The sequence below is a fragment of the Glandiceps talaboti genome, chromosome 6 (genome assembly GCF_964340395.1).
Source record: "Glandiceps talaboti chromosome 6, keGlaTala1.1, whole genome shotgun sequence".
Taxonomy (NCBI): domain Eukaryota; kingdom Metazoa; phylum Hemichordata; class Enteropneusta; family Spengelidae; genus Glandiceps; species Glandiceps talaboti.
In genome coordinates this window covers 22533438-22553346 of record NC_135554.1, presented here as the reverse complement: position 1 = coordinate 22553346, position 19909 = coordinate 22533438, and the positions used below count along the sequence as shown (strand labels likewise).

Sequence of the window (19909 nt, the reverse complement as noted above, 5' to 3'; positions counted from 1 at the left end):
GGGAATTTCTGACCGATCCAATTCTTCGATATAAATTTTATCGATTAAAATGAATATCATTCAAAGGTTGAAGGAACAATATACTTTTAATACAGGATTTTTTGCCTAAATATTTTTTATCCTCTTCCAATATATTAACATTTTTGCACTTGAAGTTGAACACGGAACCGAAAGGAGGTTTTGAGGAAAGAATTGCCAACAAACTGATAGTTTCGAGAGGCAGCGACATGGCGATTTTTGGTATTTCTTTTGTACAATTTAGTCGTTTTACTCACCTTCATGTCGTCTTTGGCGTTTGGTGTGTCCTGATAGGCGTCGTCTTACCACAGATGGTACAGAGACCAAGAGGCGTTTCATTAACAAGTAAGTATGTGTGTTTTCAGTTGACCGTGTGTTGTCTGCACCGGGCCTTGACGCTCATCATGCAACGTACGAGTTACACGTGGATGTATATGTATACAATCAGCTGAGACGTATTTTTAAGATCTTTACAAAAAAAATATCTCCGTCCTTTTTTCAAAACATGTGTCTTGCTCGGTTTCTAATAATAAATGGTCGCTATCATAACTAGCGCCATTTTTGCAGCGTAAAACATCTGCACATTGAATAATAGATTTGTACCACAGTTATATGCAAATGAGGTAAATAATATAATAGTGCAGTGAACGTCCAGAGTGTTACAATCAGAGAATCACGTAATTCATTACTACCTGACGTAGGTGGTAAATTGTATTATGTTCTGTATGGAACTGTTAATCCATACACACAGAGACTTAAATTGCAGTGTACCACAAATAATATGAACTTGCTCACGGCCATGTCTAGACACAGAAATGGCCACATCATAGTAATATATTTGGTAATAATAAATAGTAACACTAAGTTACAGTATTAATAGTCAATACCATATTACCATACTAATGTGTAAATACATTTTTCATTGCCAGTAAATTTTAATTCTCCTGTCAAAACGCCATGAATATTTCCAGTTTTCCAAACACTGTACATCTTGCTTTGTTAAATCTTTGCAATTATCATTTGGAGAAAATTAATGCACTGACTCCACATCAAATTGTCGTGCCTTAGAGTTTAATCATAGTGAGCTGATATACACATTAATTAAGTATTAAATGGTTCAGTAATTCCACTTGATGAGATATGCAGGACAAACTGAAATAATTAAAAATATTTTATTTACAAATAAGGACTCTTGCAACCTCATGAAAGTGCAGTTCATTCATTCATTCATTCAGTAAGGGGAGAGATAGCTGCAATGATTGTAGCGTCTTGTTGCAGTTTTGAGGGTTTTTTCGTCTGTTTTGGTGACTTTTTAAGTTTTAGTGTTTAACCCGCACCTAACGCTACAATTCCTAGTGCAGGAATTCCAATCAACTGATGCGATGCGGATCGGTATTGCACGTATCAACCCCTATTTTCGCCAAAATATCGACCTACCTACAGAAAATCTGACATTTCCTAACCGCAACACTTCTTAGGAATCCCCCACAGCACAACCGACACCCCGATCTTCCCTTTCCCCTGTCAAAAACGGCCGCCGAAAATGCGAAACAAGACAATTTTGAAAACGAAGGTCGTTGATCACGCGGTACATTTGCCGAGATCTCGTAGCCGCGAAAGTTTTCAAAATTGTCTAGTTTTTTGCATAGCAAGTAGGAAAGTAGTGTGGTATTACCATGTCAGATGTTAATAGTGAATTACAATGTACTAACAGGAGCACCGTAAACAATTAATCTTAATGTGTACCAGTCCAGTGGTTACTTGTAATTGTGTGTGTGTGCATGTATGTATGTATGTATGTACGTACGCATGCACGCACACATGCACATACGCACATACGCATGTACATGTATGTATGTATATATGTATGTATGTATGTATGTATGTATGTATGTATGTATGTATGTATGTATGTATGTATGTATTGTATGTATGCCATTTTTGGTCATTTTTTAGATATTTTCTGAATCCAAAATGACTAAATGTCTTTACTTTAATTGCTGCAACAGTGTGAGATATAACAGCTAAGCAAAATACACCTACAATGATATAACAGATCCCTGTGACACATGAATGTCTGTTTGGCATACTTCAAATATTATTAGAATGCTTGCGGCATTTTCTACAGCTGTAGAAAAAAATGTGCAAATATCCGTAGTACTTAAATAGTGATATTCACATGTCAAGGGGTTCTCATATCATAACATATGGTGATTTGGAACAGAGGATTTTATATACTAAAAAAATGGTAGTAGTTGGCGAATGTGATTTTGTGTACATGGACTAATGGAGTGCTGGCACATACAGATATGCAATTATTTGGTATTGAACTGCAGTGAAAATTGGTATGTGCAAGTAATATGGCAGACCCCATGCTGTGCGAGTACAAGTGTGGCATACTTGGGGCATTAGCATGAATGCTTGCAGTGTAATTTGCAGCCGTAGTTTCATGAAGGCAGTGAGAGAAAGTGCAACAGAAAATATTGAAAGCACAAATGCAAATACCATAGTACCCACACTGACACACACACACGGTATGGATTTCTGTTATTATTACATATGTTTATCCGAAACGGAAAATTTCCATAAAAATGATACTGTGTAATCACTCACTTTCGTGTACAAGAATGATCACAACTTCATTTGCATATCATTTGCATGCAGATGTGTACAATGTTTTCAGTATTGCACTGCAGTGCAAATACTACTAGTATGTGGCACCAGTGCAAGATATTCACTGGTACATATGTAATAATTACTCATATTCATAATTATAATGAAAAGAATATGCCAAATTTATGAGGCTTGGATATTTTACTGAATACTGAATATCTTCTGTGTATATGTAAATATATCTAGATCAAAAATGCAAGATATTTACAGACATGCAAATACTAAATGCTTTTAAGGATTTGGAGATGTAGATACATGTAAATGTACCAAATGACCAAATTTACAGAACCAGTTTGTTTGTAAGAATGTTTCATTCTATATTCAATTCTTGGTTTATTTTACTGGGTATGTCAAGGCGCAGCTGTGTACCTGCAGAATCCTGGGTAGTATGTCATTTTTAGAAAAAACAAATATATGTATGTACAGTACCAACTAAAAGTTGAATTTGATCATTCATTTTACTGCCTGGAATTCTATAGAATAGATACTCCAATCCATGTACAACTGAAGCCATTAAACCTAAAACTGGAGTTTATCTAAACTTGACAAACATCTTACTACATGTATATTGTAGACTCTAAGGTATGCCGTATTGGTTCAGCCCATGTTTCTAAACCTATGACTGTAATAAACTAACAAGTATCCTGCACATTGCAACCAGATTTGGTTTCAGCCAATCAAATGTCTTATCTTACAGAGTATGTATATTCAGGCTACATTTCATCATCTGACTTTTTCAAATATCTATATTTTTGTTGTTTGAGTTACCATTATTTTAGCAGATTGGTGCTAAATTATTCATATTTGTAACAAAACTGACATTACAAAAAACAACAATGTTAGTAAAATTATGTCTGCCAGGCAATAAATTATTGTAATGTCAGGTGCCTACTGTGATTATTAACACTTTTTGTATATCTTTATGTTCAGAGTGATCTTTTTGTTTGAAATCACAAAATGACAACTTTTACATGACTTGTATATTTTGTGTCTACTTTACAGATAAACCATTTTATGATAATAAAGAAACATTCACATGCCTGGATGGTTCATTAAAGATTCCATTTTCACTAGTAAATGATGATTATTGTGATTGTAAAGATGGAACAGATGAACCAGGTAGGTAATTTTTTCAGTCACATGATGTCTGCATGGTGGTAAAATAAAAATGAATATATAGGAGTGAATGATTTTGGACACTGAGATGTCATCTCACAGTCCAAAACTCATTCACTCCCATATATCATGTCAACCTATAGACTCTCTCACAGTCCTTGGAGCATCACATTGCTAAAAGGGTTGTTTTGTATGTACTGATATCTACTGCATAATTGTACTCAAACATCCTTGTACTGTGGACTGTCATTGACTACATAGGTCTGATAATTTGTTGACTTGTTACTGCAATGCCCTGAGCATCACAACAAATGATTAGCCATATGTAGTCAATTAGGGCCCCAAGGACTGGTGAGAGAGGCTAGTTAATCTAAAATGTAGCTGCTGACATCCTAGTGCTAGAAATCTTTTAAGGATATTCCCAAATTTTCGCTGACATCTTGTTGGCATCATTGGGGTTGTACTGATTGGGCTGATGAATTGAGTTATATATTTCCTATAACCTTCATCTGAACATTTTGATCCCCCTTTGTCCAGTATCACATCTAGGCAACTCTGGGTTATTCTCAGTACTTTTCTGGCTCTGTCACAAGTCTGTGTGTATCAATATTACATGTATTAAAAAAAACACATGATAGACGTTTTGGGGCCATGAATATGTAGGTATGCTTTTGATGTGATTTTTAAATTTCATCTAATTTGTCTGTTGTATTATGTTCATTTCCATGAAAAATTCATTTACAAGTTATACATTTTCAGACGACTCAACATTAAATTGATATATTCTCCAAAACTAGTAGACTATAAGCTGTGTTTTATTTTTTCATACTGATCAGTCTGCCTTTTAAGGTTGACACCCTATTTTTTGGGTGTAATTACATAGAATTACTGGAAATCAAGTCCTTTGAGGGACCAGGGGTTAATGCTGATTGATACGGCAGCATGACATGTCATATCATACAGACTACTAAACTAGTTGCCATATTATATTGTGAGTCTGCATTCAAAGGGTTTGGATTCATCTTTTGTTCTTGTGGTACTTACTGTGTTGTTCACTTTGAAGTAATAATGTTTTCTTGTTTTATATGTGCAAAACTAGTTGGTGACATTACAGATACTACTGTAGAGATTCAAAAACTTGGAAGTCACAAATTGAACTAGAGTTGAATGATTTGAAATGTAATGGATATGCTGCTGTGTAGCAAAATAGTTTTTAGCCTTTCTATTTCAACTGAGGTTGCAGGGAAAAAATGGTAGTATCATGGAAAAATTGTTTGTAGTTATATTTAGTTGGTAATTAAAAAAAAGAAGACATCAGCAAAAATTTCAGATTCGCTTCTGAGAATTGTCCGACTCTGTGAGTCGAAATATTCATTTGATAAAACTTGATAAGATCTACACATTGCATGTAGTTCAACATGAACAAGTAATCATTTTACTTGTATAAAGTCACAAGTAGTATCTATTGTAACATATTTTGTGTTTACTGTTTATATCAACAGGAACATCAGCGTGTCCAAATGGACAATTTCATTGTGTAAATGCAGGTCACAAACCAATGTATGTACCGTCATCAAGAGTAAATGATGCTATATGTGGTGAGTATGTAGAATGTCAGTGTACCGTAATGCATGGGACACAAACCATATGTTAGTTCTAATATTGATGGTATAGCCATTGGCGTTATCTGTATATCAACATTGCCTATAGTATACACATGGGATCTATGTTAGCATTGGAATCAACTCTGCAGAAATGTGTACATTTTTTATCGCTCACAAACATTTCTGTTTCAGAAATTTTTACAGTTGCCACTCATGCATTTTTGTCACAGAAATTTTTACTTTTAGTCACGAATGTTTGTTTCTCACAAATTTTTGTTGCAAAAATCGTACTGTTGTCACTTTTTTTTTATCGCTCACAAAAATGTTTGCTGCCGAAATTATTACAGTTGGCACTCAAATTTTTGTTGCATAAATTTTCATTGTTGTCAGCCTTTAATTTTGTTTTGTCACAAAAAATGTTACTTTTGTAACTCACAAATTTTTGTTCCAAACTCAAATATTTGTGTTGCTGAAATTTTTTATGTTGTATCACTCAGAAATGTTTGTATCATGAATAGCTTCTACATAGTAACTGTATTAGCAAATTATGGGGACACATGTAGCATAGTGTCACAGATTAATACAAATCTGGTCTATGCTAGGGAGTCTAATTCTATATCTATCTCTAACCCTGGCCCCCTATGAATACAAATGCACATCTATTGTATACTACCTATCCACTTTACTACATTCCTATGTTATTTTCAATTTTTTTGTACCCACACAAAAAGTGAACATTGCATTTTTTCAAAGATAAAAATAAAAATAATAAGATTATCCTTAAAAAGATTAGCAATAAAGTCCAAGATCAAATGAAATTAGAAACTAGATATGAGAATTGATTATTTCTCAACCATATTGTTCTAATAAATATTGTATGGTATGAGATGATACCAACATCTGACTCATATTGTTGAAATATTTAGTATGGTCATTTATGAGAGCCATCTTGTATAATAATATGAATTTATATGATATATAGATACACAGTATATGATGTGTGTGTGTGTGTGTGTGTGTGTGTGTGTGTGTGTATGTATGTATGTGTGTGTGTATGTGTGTATGCATGTATGTATGTATGTATGTATGTATGTATGTATGTATGTATGTATGTATGTATATATTATGTATATATATATATATATTTTATATGTATGTATGTGTGTGTGTGTGTGTGTGTGTATATATATATATATATATATATATATATATATATATATATATATATATATACATATATACATATATATATACATATACATATACATATACATATATATATATATATATATACATAATTATAACATGTTCACACTTTACCTAAAATGTTTTAGTAGTAGTGTCCTGGAATTTTGTAAAGGGAGAGAAGTGATTCCAGCTGGGAAAATGGCCATATGAATGGTTATTTTCTACTAATGGTTTCCTCTCCATGTAATACATTATTTACATTAAATAGAAAAACTGCAAATGAGTCCAGCCTACAGGAGCAGGATTTTAATTCCGTCACAATTTCTATTAATGTAATTTTAATTTTTTTATTTGCAAAATTCCAGTTTATTATGTTTTTTTTGTACAAATATTGATACAATTGTAATCAAGCTGGAGGGTTAGACCCCCTAGCTTAAATTAAATTTGCGTCATTGAGTTGAAGTTGGTCATTTTATGATAGGTTATGATGTATGTCATCACCAAATGAGTCATAATTCGGCTAGACCCCCTAGCATAAATTGGATTCAATAAGCCCTTGCGAGTCATGAATATTGATGTTCTGCTAGTACATATACATTGTCTGTTTACCCCCATGAGACAATGTGACCTCCACTGAACAATGAATGAGGGACGAGTTTCAGCTCGTGTTTTTCAGCAATCATAATATTTGTCATGTATAACTGCTGACATTAGACTGTGGATGAAGGGAACCTGTTACAAACAGAGAAAGTGAACAACTAAATTGGATTAATAACACTTTGAACAGCATGTTGGAAGTACAGAGACTTGCAGTATATTCCATCATTTGATAAGAACAGTTTTATGGCCACTTCACATAATAGTTCATGTTCACAAACAAATTGCCAGTTCCCCTGGCATTTCATGTACACATAAAGAGGTCATAAAACTGTTCTTATCAAACCATGGTGTGTAATACAAATCTCTATACTTCCAACAAGCTGAAACAAGTGTCCAATTGATTTGTTTACTTTCCCTGTTTGTAACAGGTTGCGTTCGTCCACGGTATGATGTCAACAGTTGTAAAATCATGACAGAACTCTCCTGAACCCAAAGTTTATGGAAATGCTGTTATTTCCTGCAGTGATGATCCCCTTTTAAAATGCCGAAGTGATCATTGGATTGATTAATTTTCTTTATTTTTCAGATTGTTGTGATACGAGTGATGAGTACGATGGTAAAGTAAACTGTGTAAATAATTGCAAAGAATTAGGAAAAGAAGAAAGAGAAAGACGACAACAGGAAATAGAAAGCTTTAATGAAGGTTATAAAATAAGACTAGAATATGTCAAAGAAGGCAAGGAGAAAATGGAAGAAAATAGGGTAAGGAGTTGAACAGACTGTAAGGCATACCACCTCATGATGGCTGTGTCGTATCAGTACTATTTTACTTACAGCAGCTGATAGGGTGTAGTCACCACGACAACACATACACACTAGAGGTTCAACTGCTTGCACCATGCAAGGTCACTATTGATTGGTTTAAATTGCATGTCAAAATGCAATTCAACCAGTAAGCTTTAGTCTAGCATGTTAGTTATGTATCATGTAAAATTTTCTCAAGAGAAGCTCCTCTGTAGAAATATATTGAATCTATGATATACAAAAGATATTTTTGATTTAATAACCAAAAACTTTCTGATAAAGTGCGCCCTCAAGTGGTACAGACAGGAACGGTATTGTACAACTGCTGTTTCTGTGTTTTAGACACTGTCGTATTTTAGCCTTAATATTCCCACGTCTAGACAACCCCCCCCATATAAATAAATATATAAGTAAAATAAAATAATTATAACAGTGATAATAATAATAATAATAATTAATAATTGTATGAATATATAATTATCTATGAACACATATTTGCATACTAAGGTCTCCTTATCAATATCACATACATGATGTCAATGTGTTCAGATTTTGTGTTCTGACAGAAAAAGTGACTCACAAATCATTCTACGTAAAAATGACTTCAGTAACATCACCGTTTACCCTGATTTTTGTTATTCCAGAAAAAGCTTATTGAGCTCCAAGCAGAAAGACGACTTATTGAGAATATACGTGAAGACAAAAAAGGTAAAGGAATATTTTCCCAAATATTTGTTGTTACTTTTGATATCATAATTAATCATCGACGACAAAAATGGTATTGATGAATTTGATTCAGTTCAGTAAACCAGTTGTACATGTACAATTAAGGGAATTTGTTGGTTTATTTTTGAACTAACAAGTGTCCACTGTGTGTTGTGTCATGCATGCATTGTATTATCAAAGTATGCTAACTGTGTTTTTCTCCTGAAATTGACAAGGTGAAATTTTCTGTTTTAGTTGCCAAGGAAACTGCCGAAATGCCTGAAAAGGAAGCAAAAGAACAACACCAAGATGCTTGGGATAAATTAAAAGATCAACAGAAGGAAATTAAACAAAGAGAGGAAGCAGCTGTGGTATTTCAGGAATTAGATACAAACCAAGATGGCCTGTAAGTAGAACTTTCACCAAATAGCAATTTGTCACAATTTTTTTTTTTAATTTCTTTAATTTTTTTTGGTTTGTTGATGATAAACAGCACTTCTTATTTTGAATGATATTGATTCTTGTAAGTAAACAACTTTTGTTACTTGTGAGTCATAGTGATTTTAATTTCACCCAACAGCAATTTTGTGTAGTAAATTTTTGATATTTTCATTTTTTTTTGTCAAAGACAAACAACCTGTATATTGATATTGATGTTTCAAAACAACATTGATAGGGCAACATTTCAGAAATTTATTTTATTTTACTTTAATTTTTAAATATTACTTCAACCCCAAGATAAGGTACTCATCGGTCACAATACTTTTGTCTGAGTTTGATGAGGTGTAAAATAAGTAAATGAAGACAGTTATAAGATATATAGACAAACATGGTATGCAGACTGAACTGTTATAGTCTAAAAAAGACCTGGTTTCTCTCTGGGATACAATTTGTTTAAAAAATGACCACAGATGAGGCAAAGGCATGAAGGTGTACATGCAAATAGTAGTAAATTGTTACCTATTTTACCTTTTTGCATGGGAAAAAAATTTTAGGGTTGGGGGCTTAAACTAAGGTCAGAAGGGTTATTGGAAACACACTATTTATTTTATTTGGCCTAGATTAAAGTGTTTACAAAGTACACATATAGATATTTGTTTATTTTGTCTTATCTTATCAAAACTGATGTTGCTAATGTAATACTAAATTGATTCATATAAGACCACGTATAGTATATTGCTTGATTAATCAAACATATAATCAATATTTTTGCATTGCTTAAATTTTCAAAATTTTCAGTGTTTCTGCTGAAGAAGTCCAGAAACATTTGGAATTTGATATCGATAAGGATGGTAAAGTCAGCCATGAAGAAGCACTGGTTAGTAAACATTTCAATGAAGGTAGAATGTGCCTCGGAGAAAAATTTTCTTGAAAATCAAAGTCATCAAAACCGCCCCAAACTTTGCAATATGAAAACTTATTCCTGGTCCTTTTGAAATAATAAAAGAAATTTGGGGTTCACCATCTTGTTTTCAAGAGAACCAACAATCTTTTATGTTCTCATATAGTGAATACTATATTTGGCTGCCATATTGGATTTTGAAATGGTTTGATTTTAGTATAATTTTGATCGCTATTTTAAACAAATTGCATGGTAACTCCTAATTTGTTTTGATTTTAACTGAGAATGGGTTTTAGTTTTCATGAACTACAAGATATGTATATCCGAGGCACATACTACATTAAATAACTTGACATAATTTAGTCTGTGATGTACGCTGTGACAGGGCGCCCTCATACATCAGTCAACTCCTTGCACTATGGATAGAGCCGGTGAGGATGGAGTGATATGATGTATCTTACAGTCTAACTATAATTCTACTTAAAATCTATCCCACACTTTTTGTAACACTGTTTATTATAATCATTTTGCAATAGCTGTTTTTATTAGAGTATAAACCCCTATCTCATTTATTGTCTCTTCTGTTAAAAACACTTCTCATACTTCCTTCTAAAGACTTATTACACTCTTTTGGTGCCATCATTTCTCAAATTTGACTGTGAAAACAATAACTTGTGTACATCTTGTCCCAAGTGTTGAAATAACTTTGAATTCATTCTTCTCAATCAATGCACACATTCTATAGTGTACCCTTCTCAGCATCAATTTTCCATGCCACGAATCATCCTTTTCAGCAAGTATGAATGTACTTGAAGGAACGTTTATGTTATCTGTATGGCATGATTGTCCATGATGCATCCCAACACACTAATGTAGAAGGATACTGATAGTATAAAGACTTTAGTTATTCAAAAAAATTGCGCATGATTATTGAGGTGGTTTATTTGATATTTTCTGGATTAAGGTATGATTAAAAACATGTAATAAAAGAAAACATCAAAAATTTGCTATCCAGAAATAAAATAATACTAAGGAAAAAAAGTTTATTATTCTGGCATCATTACAGGCTGCATTGGTTGGCAATTCAGAAGTCAGCCTAACGGTATTTCTGGACAGGGTATGGCAGTTGATGAAGGGCCGTCTTAAAGCACCAAAGAAGGTGAGAGAGTAGTGTGTAAAATATAGACATTGATTTGAATTCTTTTCATGTACAGGATGTTCTCATAGATGATGACGTTAGTCTTGATTTGTTTGCTAAGGAAGCTTGGCCACTGATGAAAGATAAGTACAAGCCGTTGCAACAGGTGAGACAGTCTATACAGAGTTGCTTATTTCACTGCTTTATTTGCTTTCTTGTGCATCAGCTGAGTGATCATTCATAATGTTTGAACAGTGGTTCGTTTCACTGCTTCACTGCTTTCTTGTGCACCAGGTTGCCTTTCAGGTTTATGAGAAATAAACAATATTACCATAGCAGCTTTTTTGGTTCTCAGCATTTTTTGCCATCATTATTGTTTAAAGAGGTGTGAAGTTCCTAAGTATGCTTAATTCCCATAATGCTTTGCACTTGTGTACAACAGACGTCTTGTAAATCAGATTTGTCCCTTTTTATAAATGTTCTTTTGGAGAGGTTATATGATGTGAAATTGGTGAGAGCGACATTTCTGGGTCGTCTAAGCATAAAGAAATGCAACTATTAAATTGAAATCAGCATCACCTGTGTTCCTCTTTAACAGGTGTGGGACCCCATTTACATAGATAGAAAGGGCAGGGGGAATTTCTGTCAATTTTTAAACTTGCATGTATGGAGTTCATATCCACCCAGAAAGTCCTGGAATCTTAAACGTAAAGAAAAACGTAAATCTATCCATTGAAACTCCTAAATAGTGAAGTTTACAAACACTCAGTCATAAATTATTGGAGGTTTCCATTGCCTGATAGATGAATTTTCATTGTTAATTGCCATCCAGGTTGTGAGATGTACTGCAAATACTCTTTGTAACATGTTAAAAGTGAAAACTCCTTGTAAACTTCAAAATTCATGGAAACAGTTTTGAAAGTGATCAATTTTGCAGTTTAGTAAATAGTATCCATTCAACCCTAACATTTAATAGTTATAGATAACCCTTGTTAAAAGCAAATGTTGATTTTGGGTAGATTTTACCGACTTTTCACCTTTGAAGAATTCTCAAACATATTATTGTGCAAGTGTCATTGAATGATGCTACCATGCATTAGTTGTGTGTTAGCATACAGTATCATGCCAACATCATACAGTCAGTTCTCATGTAAATGCTTGCAGCTGTTTTATTTGATGTACATTGCTATTGTTGTGGAATGGGTAGATATTGCCATGTGATGATGTCACAATAACTATCTACGACACATAGCTATAATATATTTCAGAACAGATCATACTACAATTAGATATTGTGCCCATTATACCATGCTTGAACCAAGTTGAACTTTTTTAAAATATGGAATATATACTCTGGTCATTCTATGTCATGACAATGCATATCTACATCACTGGTTCTGCTGTGTTTGAAATATGAGTCAAAATATTCAAAATTGCCATTACTTTGCCATGTTTTTCTTTTGTATTACTGGCACTGGTATAATTTTGTTATCTAATATTTTTCTTCGTTCAGTTGTAAAATACTGTGTGACCTAAGGGTTGACCTAAGGCCACTTGGGTCACTCATATTTTTCTTGGCTGAATGAAGAAAAATTTTGGGGAATAATTCCAAGGAATATATGTGTAATCAGAGTAATGACAAAACCTTTAGGTCACAAGTATTTTCCTTAAACTCGGTTGACTGACATGAGTGTATATGATTGATCCGTGTAGTTGGAAGAACCAGCAGCGCCATCAGATATGGATGTAGAAGACATAGATGCTGGAGAAATTAATACAGACGATTACGAAGACTACGGGGATGAAGATGCATACGATGACGAAGATGAAGATGATGATGATGAAGAGTCTTACGATGGTGTCAAACCTAAATCAGATAAAGATAAAGATGAGATGCCTGAATATAATGAAGAAACAAAAACTCTTATTGAAGGTAAATTGTGAATTGTCAGTTTGTTTGCTAGTTAGCAAACTCATATGCTTTGATTAAAAGTCATATATATAATTTCCAAAATAAGATTTCTGAAGTTTCACACTGAAATCTTCTCAGAGCTCCTACTCTCATTTAAAGCATTGAAAGTAAATTGTACATTGATCATCACTGTACATCAATTTGATGTAGAAGTTGAAGTGATCCTAATGACCTAACTAGCAAACTCATACACTTTCATATAAGCCAGGCCATACATAATTCCAAAGTAAGGAGTCTGAAATTTCACACCGATATCTACTCCCCACTCCTGCTGTTATTAAAGTGGCCATATGAATGAGAATTGGGTATTTATTTTGGATATTTAATTGCTAAAACAACTTTACTATGTTTTTCTACTTGAAAAAACAATGTGAAATAACTTTCTTTGAAAGTACACCAACTTAATGGCCTGAATCCTCAAAAATGACAAATTTCGAAATATCCCCCTGATAACCGTAGTCTGCTACCTTCTATTACTACACCAATGTAATGCCATAAAAGAACTTCAAGACAATCCCATCATTGAATTTTCAGCTGCTGATAAGGCCAGACAAGAATATAGTGAAATTGATGATCAGTACAGAAAACTCAACAATGATATTGGTGATATTGATAAAGTACTAGGGTATGATCTTGGTGAGGAGAATGAGTTCTACAGTATACATTCACAATGCTTCGAGCTTCAAGACAAAGAGTAAGTAGTAAATAGTGCCCTCATTTGCTTTGTGAACTGTTTCCTTTGTTTTTATCTAATATTTCATCAAATAGCATTACTATCAAAGTTCTGCAGCTGAGTGTATATCCAAAATGATTTCAAACATTTGATATGTAGGAAAAAATTACAAGAAGCTTTCTTGGAACCAAATACTTCAATGCCTATTTAATTATATAAGAACACAGCAGTACAACTAAATATTTTCTCTTCTCAAAGTTTATTTCATTTATTTCAGTTTTTAGTCGGATATCTAAAGTTTTATTTTAAATCATTTCTCTGTTTTTAGGTACACATACAAATTTTGTCCTTTTGGAAAAGTTACTCAGAAACCCAAAGTTGGAAGAGAAACAACACTAGGGTAAGTTTATTGTGGAATTCATAATACTGTCTTTATATATTGGAAGCATCAGTTGGTGTTTTTGTCAAGGGCACCAAGTAAGTTTGCCAGGTTTCCAGTAACTTTCCTGGGTTCCCCACCAAAAGTTATTTTACATGGTATGAAAATCTACACAGATTTACCAGATTTTCTTCCTCTGGTGGTGGTGGTAATGGTGGTGGTGTTGTTGTTGTTGTTGTTGTTGGTGGTGGTGGTGGTGGTGGTGGTGGTACTGGTGGTGGGGGTTGCTGGTGCTTGGGGGGGCGGGGGTGTGGGAGGGGGGGACTTTAACCTTGAGTAATAATACCAACACAGGTTTTACCAGATTTCAGCCCTCGTTTCCTGGGTTCTTGCACCAAAGTGATATTGCCACTTCCTTGTTGTATATATATACCCACCCTCCTATCATTTGAATTATTTGAATTCATTTCCCAACAATTCATAACGGGACGTTTTACACAAAGAGGTAAACCAGAACACCATGACAAGTTTTACATTTTATAATAGATTTGATTGACATCATAAAGACAATATTGATTGTAAAATTACTTTAAAAAAATATGGATATTTGTTCACCATGTTTACAAACAAATAATCAGAGATGATGTTTTTTGTTTTCCTATACAGTAACTATAAACACTGGGATGGTCCAGATGGCAGTAAATATTCCAGGATGAAATATGGGGGTGGAGAGAAATGCTGGAATGGTCCAGACAGATCCACAATGGTATGTACATTTCAAATTTATGCACTTTTTAATGAAACAAATATAGGAATTAGTTTCATATTGTAACAAAGGTATTGACATTTTGATTTCTTTCAAATTTCATTTTAAATGATTCATATTTGAATTTCTCATTTCAAAGGGTGATCCTTAATTCTCAGTACCTGCAATAGAATTCTACTAACTAGGTTTGTCATAATTCTCAGTACCTGCAATAGAATTCTACCACCTAGGTTTGTCATAAAAATAACGACTATTCAATTTATTGGTCGACACTATAACTTCCGCTCTACGTGCTACACATGTGTTACTATAGGCATGCGTGAGAATAAGTTGACCGTTTTGTTCTATTTGACCCTCTAGCATGAGGTAAAATGCTATTACAGGTACTGAGAATATTAAAGTCAACCTTCTTGTTCTATTTTGACTCTCTAGCATGAGGTAAAATGCTATTGCAGGTACCAAGAATTGGTCATACTTAACCTATGATATATTAATGTAGTGTTACTGTACTAAAAAAACAAAGAAAAGTATGTAAAAGTAGTTGACAGTGAAACTGAAAGCCTGTAAAATGGGTTCTGTGTAGCCAGTCTCATAAGAAAATAAACAGTGCTAGGATCCACGTCAGGAGAAAAGTTGTTGTTGTGGTATGTGTAATGAATACAAAGAAAGTATGTAAGCATAGTTGACAGTGAAAGCAAAGTAATCAGCCATGACTAAATATCAATCAATTAAGTCTGACACATGTTTCACCATTTGTGTAGTACAACATCCATGTATTTGTCATTTTATCTGCAGGCATTTGAATAGACTCTCTCACAGTCCTAGGAGCATCACATCACTTAACGGGCTGTTTTGTATGTACCGATATCCACTGCATAATTGTACTATGGGCCCTCATCGACTACATAGGAAGGCTAATCAATTGTTGACATGCCTTGGGGCATCGCAATAACAGGGAGTCACAGTAACATGTCAACAAATGATTAGCCCTATGTAGTCGATGAGGGCCCACAGTACAAGGATATTCTAGTACAATTATTCGGTAGATATTGGTACATACAAAACAGCTAATAGCGATGTTCCCGGGGACTGGTGAGAGAGTGTAGCATTTAAACCAAGAGATTGCCTGTGATTTCCAATTACATCAATTAGAACTTTGCCTGCCTTTGTTTAGAACTAATTCTGAATAATTACCTGTGAATTCCAGTTATGTCAGTTAAAAAAACATCTCCTGTGTCAATGTTTGTGTAGAACTGAATTTCAAGTGATTGCCTATGAATTTTTATCATGTTAATTAATAAACAACTAAAGTTTGCGTGAAAACGAGTGAAAGGTTGCTCGTGAATTTCAATTACATGTGCATCAAGATAAACAACTCTTGTGTGCAAATTTATGTATGCCTTAAAGACACAACTGTAAACAATGTTACCTTGAAATTTACTTTGCATAATGTAACCGACTCTAGATAAGTATCTTGTCAGAGAACGATCGATGTTTATTGAAAAGACACAGTTTCAAACTTGCTGAGATACTAACCACCACATATAGATAATTAAATTAAAGTGGCCATAGGAATGAAGTTTGATATTTATTTTGGATTTTTAATTTGTAAAAACAATTTTATCATGGTTTCCTACTTGAAAAATCAAAGTGAAACAACATATGCAAAGTCCCTGTTTGTAACTCAATATTAAAATTGCTAAAAGCTAAATAATGTGTAAACAGTTTGTTATTGTATATGTACAATACACATTTATTAATCTTTTGCAAGTTTAATATTGAGTTACAAATAAAGACTTGGTCTATGTTATTTCACATTGATTTTTCAAGTAGGAAGCCCTGATAAAATTGTTAATATAACTTAAGACTTTGGGTATACAAGAAACAAGTTTCATTTTCAGTTCACTGATTATTATCTGTTTCTTTTTTTCTGTTTTAGGTAAAACTTTCTTGTGGTCTTGAAAATACGATTACCAAAGCATCAGAACCGAGCCGATGTGAATACGAATTAGAATTTACTACACCTGCATTATGTAATAAAGTCATTGACCCCAATGTCACAGATAAACATGATGAACTATAACCCCAACCATATATGGACTTCTCCCATCCAACAAAGCCTATTGATTGGTTGGAACATTTGCATAATTTATTCAGCAGCTAGACAGCCAGGTTATCCAGAGAAGCCAACCAGTTTGTAGGACTTGTTAGATGTAATGTTTTCGGAGAAAAAAAGAGTGTTAGCAATACATTATGCAGTGGGATGTGAATGTTCAATTGAAAACAATACCAGTTTGCCAAGTATGATTTTGTATTTCCTTACTTAATTTGTAAACAATTCATGTCTTAAAAGTCTGAACATCAGGACACATTTATGTTTTTCTGAAGTGTCCTAGACCCCAAATTTCCTTTCCTGTTTCTTCCCTTACTCAGTTTATTTACCATCGATAGAAAGATGTTTAGTGTATTTGTTCTATGATGCAGTGTTTAACATTAACAGCATGTAGTTGTTCTGCAGTATTTTGGTCCTTTTGTGGACTGTAACATACAGTGTAAGATGCAAACAAGTTATTTAGCTTCAGTGGCCTCCATAGTTCTTTGCTATTTCTCGTCAAAGTCTATTCAGCAATTTGATGAGGGTGCTACTGACAGTACAAATCTACATATATTTATATTCTATCACCTACACACTGATGTGAATGGAACTCTGATACTCTCTACAACCCATCACTTTACATGGGTAGCAAAGACTAACAGAGTTCCACCAATAACTGTATTTTACAATCTCGCCCTTTTGCACAGAATTTCATCCAACAAAAAAAAACAATATCCAGATATGTTATAAGGCTCACATATGAATGCCTTTGCCAGTTTCTTCATGAATGACAAGATAGAAGAGTGGCTGACATTGCGGAAGAAAATTGACAATCCCTTTATTTTTACAAAACATGAACACACAATGTGGTGGCCATATTGAATTTCAAAATTTGCTACAATTAACCCAATTTGTAGCAAAATGGAAATCCAAGATGGCCGCCACAACATTGGGATAATTGTGTTGTAAATTGAATTCTGCAGTTGTCATCCATTACTTGATTTCAAATGATTTCAAAAGATATGGAATCATTGTGAAAGTACCCACAAATGAAGAAATTGTCGGTAAAAAAAGTATGCTACCACATAACAGTACTGTATGAAATGAAATGTATGTTGTTGGATCAAATGATACCTGATACTTTTACAAACTGTCAATGGCCAAGCTTGATCTGTTTTATCGTGATAGAGAAATGAATTTTTCTATATTTCACAAAACATTCCAATTGTCTCATCACTTTGAAACAGAACGTATCAAGGCATCACACAAAGAATCTTCCCATGTCGAAAGGAAACCATAAAAGCACTCAAAACCATCATTGTAAAACTTTTAGACCTCTTTGCGGCAGCTGTACATCACACGCCACGATTATTTTTATTTCATCAGCTGGGAAACAAGTTCTGGTTCCCGAGAACACTCAAAACAAGACAATTGTGAATGCTACTTTTTGTCCTTGTCCCATTCTAGTCAAAACGCACAAACTGAAACAACGATGTTATTTTGCAGTCTCCTGAGTACTTTCCAATCCTGTGTTCATCATTCTGTTTAGTCATAGAATCAGTTATTTTTCTCAGATACTCACACATGTGACATCTTGTCAATCTAGATGGTTTGCTTCTCCAAATCACACTTTTTTCATTAAAACTAGTTAACATATTGTGTTAACAACATTTAAACTTGGCTTCTAGTTATTTCTTGTCTCATGTCATGTACATGTTAGACTCTGGAGATGGTTTGGTGGTCAGTCAACCCACCCACAGGGAACGCAGGCTCAGTTAGTTTTATTTACAAAAACAAACAAATAAATACTGACAAACCTCAACAATAGAGTAATCACAAATCAGTACCAATAATAATGTTTCACTGTATCAAGAATTAGTATGTATTTTCACTATATGCACAATTGTGGGGTGTTTGCAATTGTGACTTTTGCATATTGGAAAATAAATACCAATTCTTGATACTGCAAATCATTCATTATTGTTGATGCTGACTTGTGATTACTCCTATGTTGATGTTTTTCAGTATTTATTTATTTATTTGTCCCCTGTGGTCAACCTAGTAAATATTTGTTTCATACAGCCTGTGAATTAAGTTTGCCGCGCCACACCTTACTATCTGCAATCGTTAGGAAAAATCTGCATAAAATTAACATATCACCTCTTGATATTTGAAGTTATTTATGTGTGGCTAACTTGGTCAGATCTGGGTAATTTTACACAATTAAGGTATGTAACTTTTCAACTTGAGCATCATGTGACTTATTCAACCAATCAGCTTCTACACTTGATATCCATAAAAAGTACTAAACTTGAGTTCACAGGTTGTTTGGGAAGACTAACATGTCAGTCAACCATTTAGCATACTTTGTAGGCTATGTGTGTGTGTGTGTGTGTGTGTGTGTGTGTGTGCATATATGTTTATAATAATTAATAGCTGATAAGGAGACAACATTTGAGTTACAATGGGTATTTATTTTGGATTTTTAATTTAGTTGCAAGAAAGTTAAACCACACAACCCAAGTCCGTGTTTGTAACTCAACATTTATTTTTTTAAGTTTGTTGAACGTACAGAAAGTTATTTGTGATTTGAATTACACACGCAAATCGCAAATTCCCCCCTCGACGTACTGCTGGAGGTGAGTTATGCTAGTGTAACAACGGCTTCTCTGCTGGTGGTACAACGGTGAAGAACTACACTGGTGGTCTGCTGTATGCCTCTTCTGCAGGTACTTTGCTTGACCGCGATGATGTAACACTAGTGTACATACTCTGATGTAACGCTGAGGGAGAGTTATGCTAACGTAACACTGATTTCTCATCTAGCGGTACTGCG

General features: G+C 33.9%; 1 protein-coding gene across 2 annotated transcripts; it reads left to right on the top strand.

Annotated features, from left to right (window-relative positions):
* Positions 1-215: 215 nt before the first annotated feature.
* Positions 216-18712, top strand: LOC144436350 (glucosidase 2 subunit beta-like). 2 transcript variants are annotated; one of them, XM_078125125.1, is made up of 13 exons: positions 216-363; positions 3694-3810; positions 5310-5405; positions 7786-7961; positions 8648-8711; positions 8964-9114; positions 9948-10026; positions 11265-11354; positions 12902-13121; positions 13695-13854; positions 14162-14233; positions 14879-14978; positions 16918-18712. In XM_078125125.1, exons 1-13 carry the CDS (start codon positions 228-230, stop codon positions 17059-17061), a joined length of 1605 nt encoding a protein of 534 aa, XP_077981251.1. In that variant the 5' UTR covers positions 216-227; the 3' UTR covers positions 17062-18712. The 2 variants fall into 2 exon arrangements, with proteins under 2 accessions (XP_077981251.1, XP_077981250.1); XM_078125124.1 differs by lacking the exon at positions 11265-11354 and adding an exon at positions 11117-11209.
* Positions 18713-19909: the final 1197 nt, after the last annotated feature.

Excerpts from the sequence above, each read along its gene's own strand:
- LOC144436350 (XM_078125124.1), top strand. The coding sequence starts at position 228 with ATGGCGATTTTTGGTATTTCTTTTGTACAATTTAGTCGTTTTACTCAC. Across the intron at positions 3,811-5,309 it reads AGATGGAACAGATGAACCAG|GAACATCAGCGTGTCCAAAT; the intron begins GTAGGTAATTTT and ends TTATATCAACAG. Across the intron at positions 7,962-8,647 it reads AGAAAATGGAAGAAAATAGG|AAAAAGCTTATTGAGCTCCA; the intron begins GTAAGGAGTTGA and ends TTGTTATTCCAG.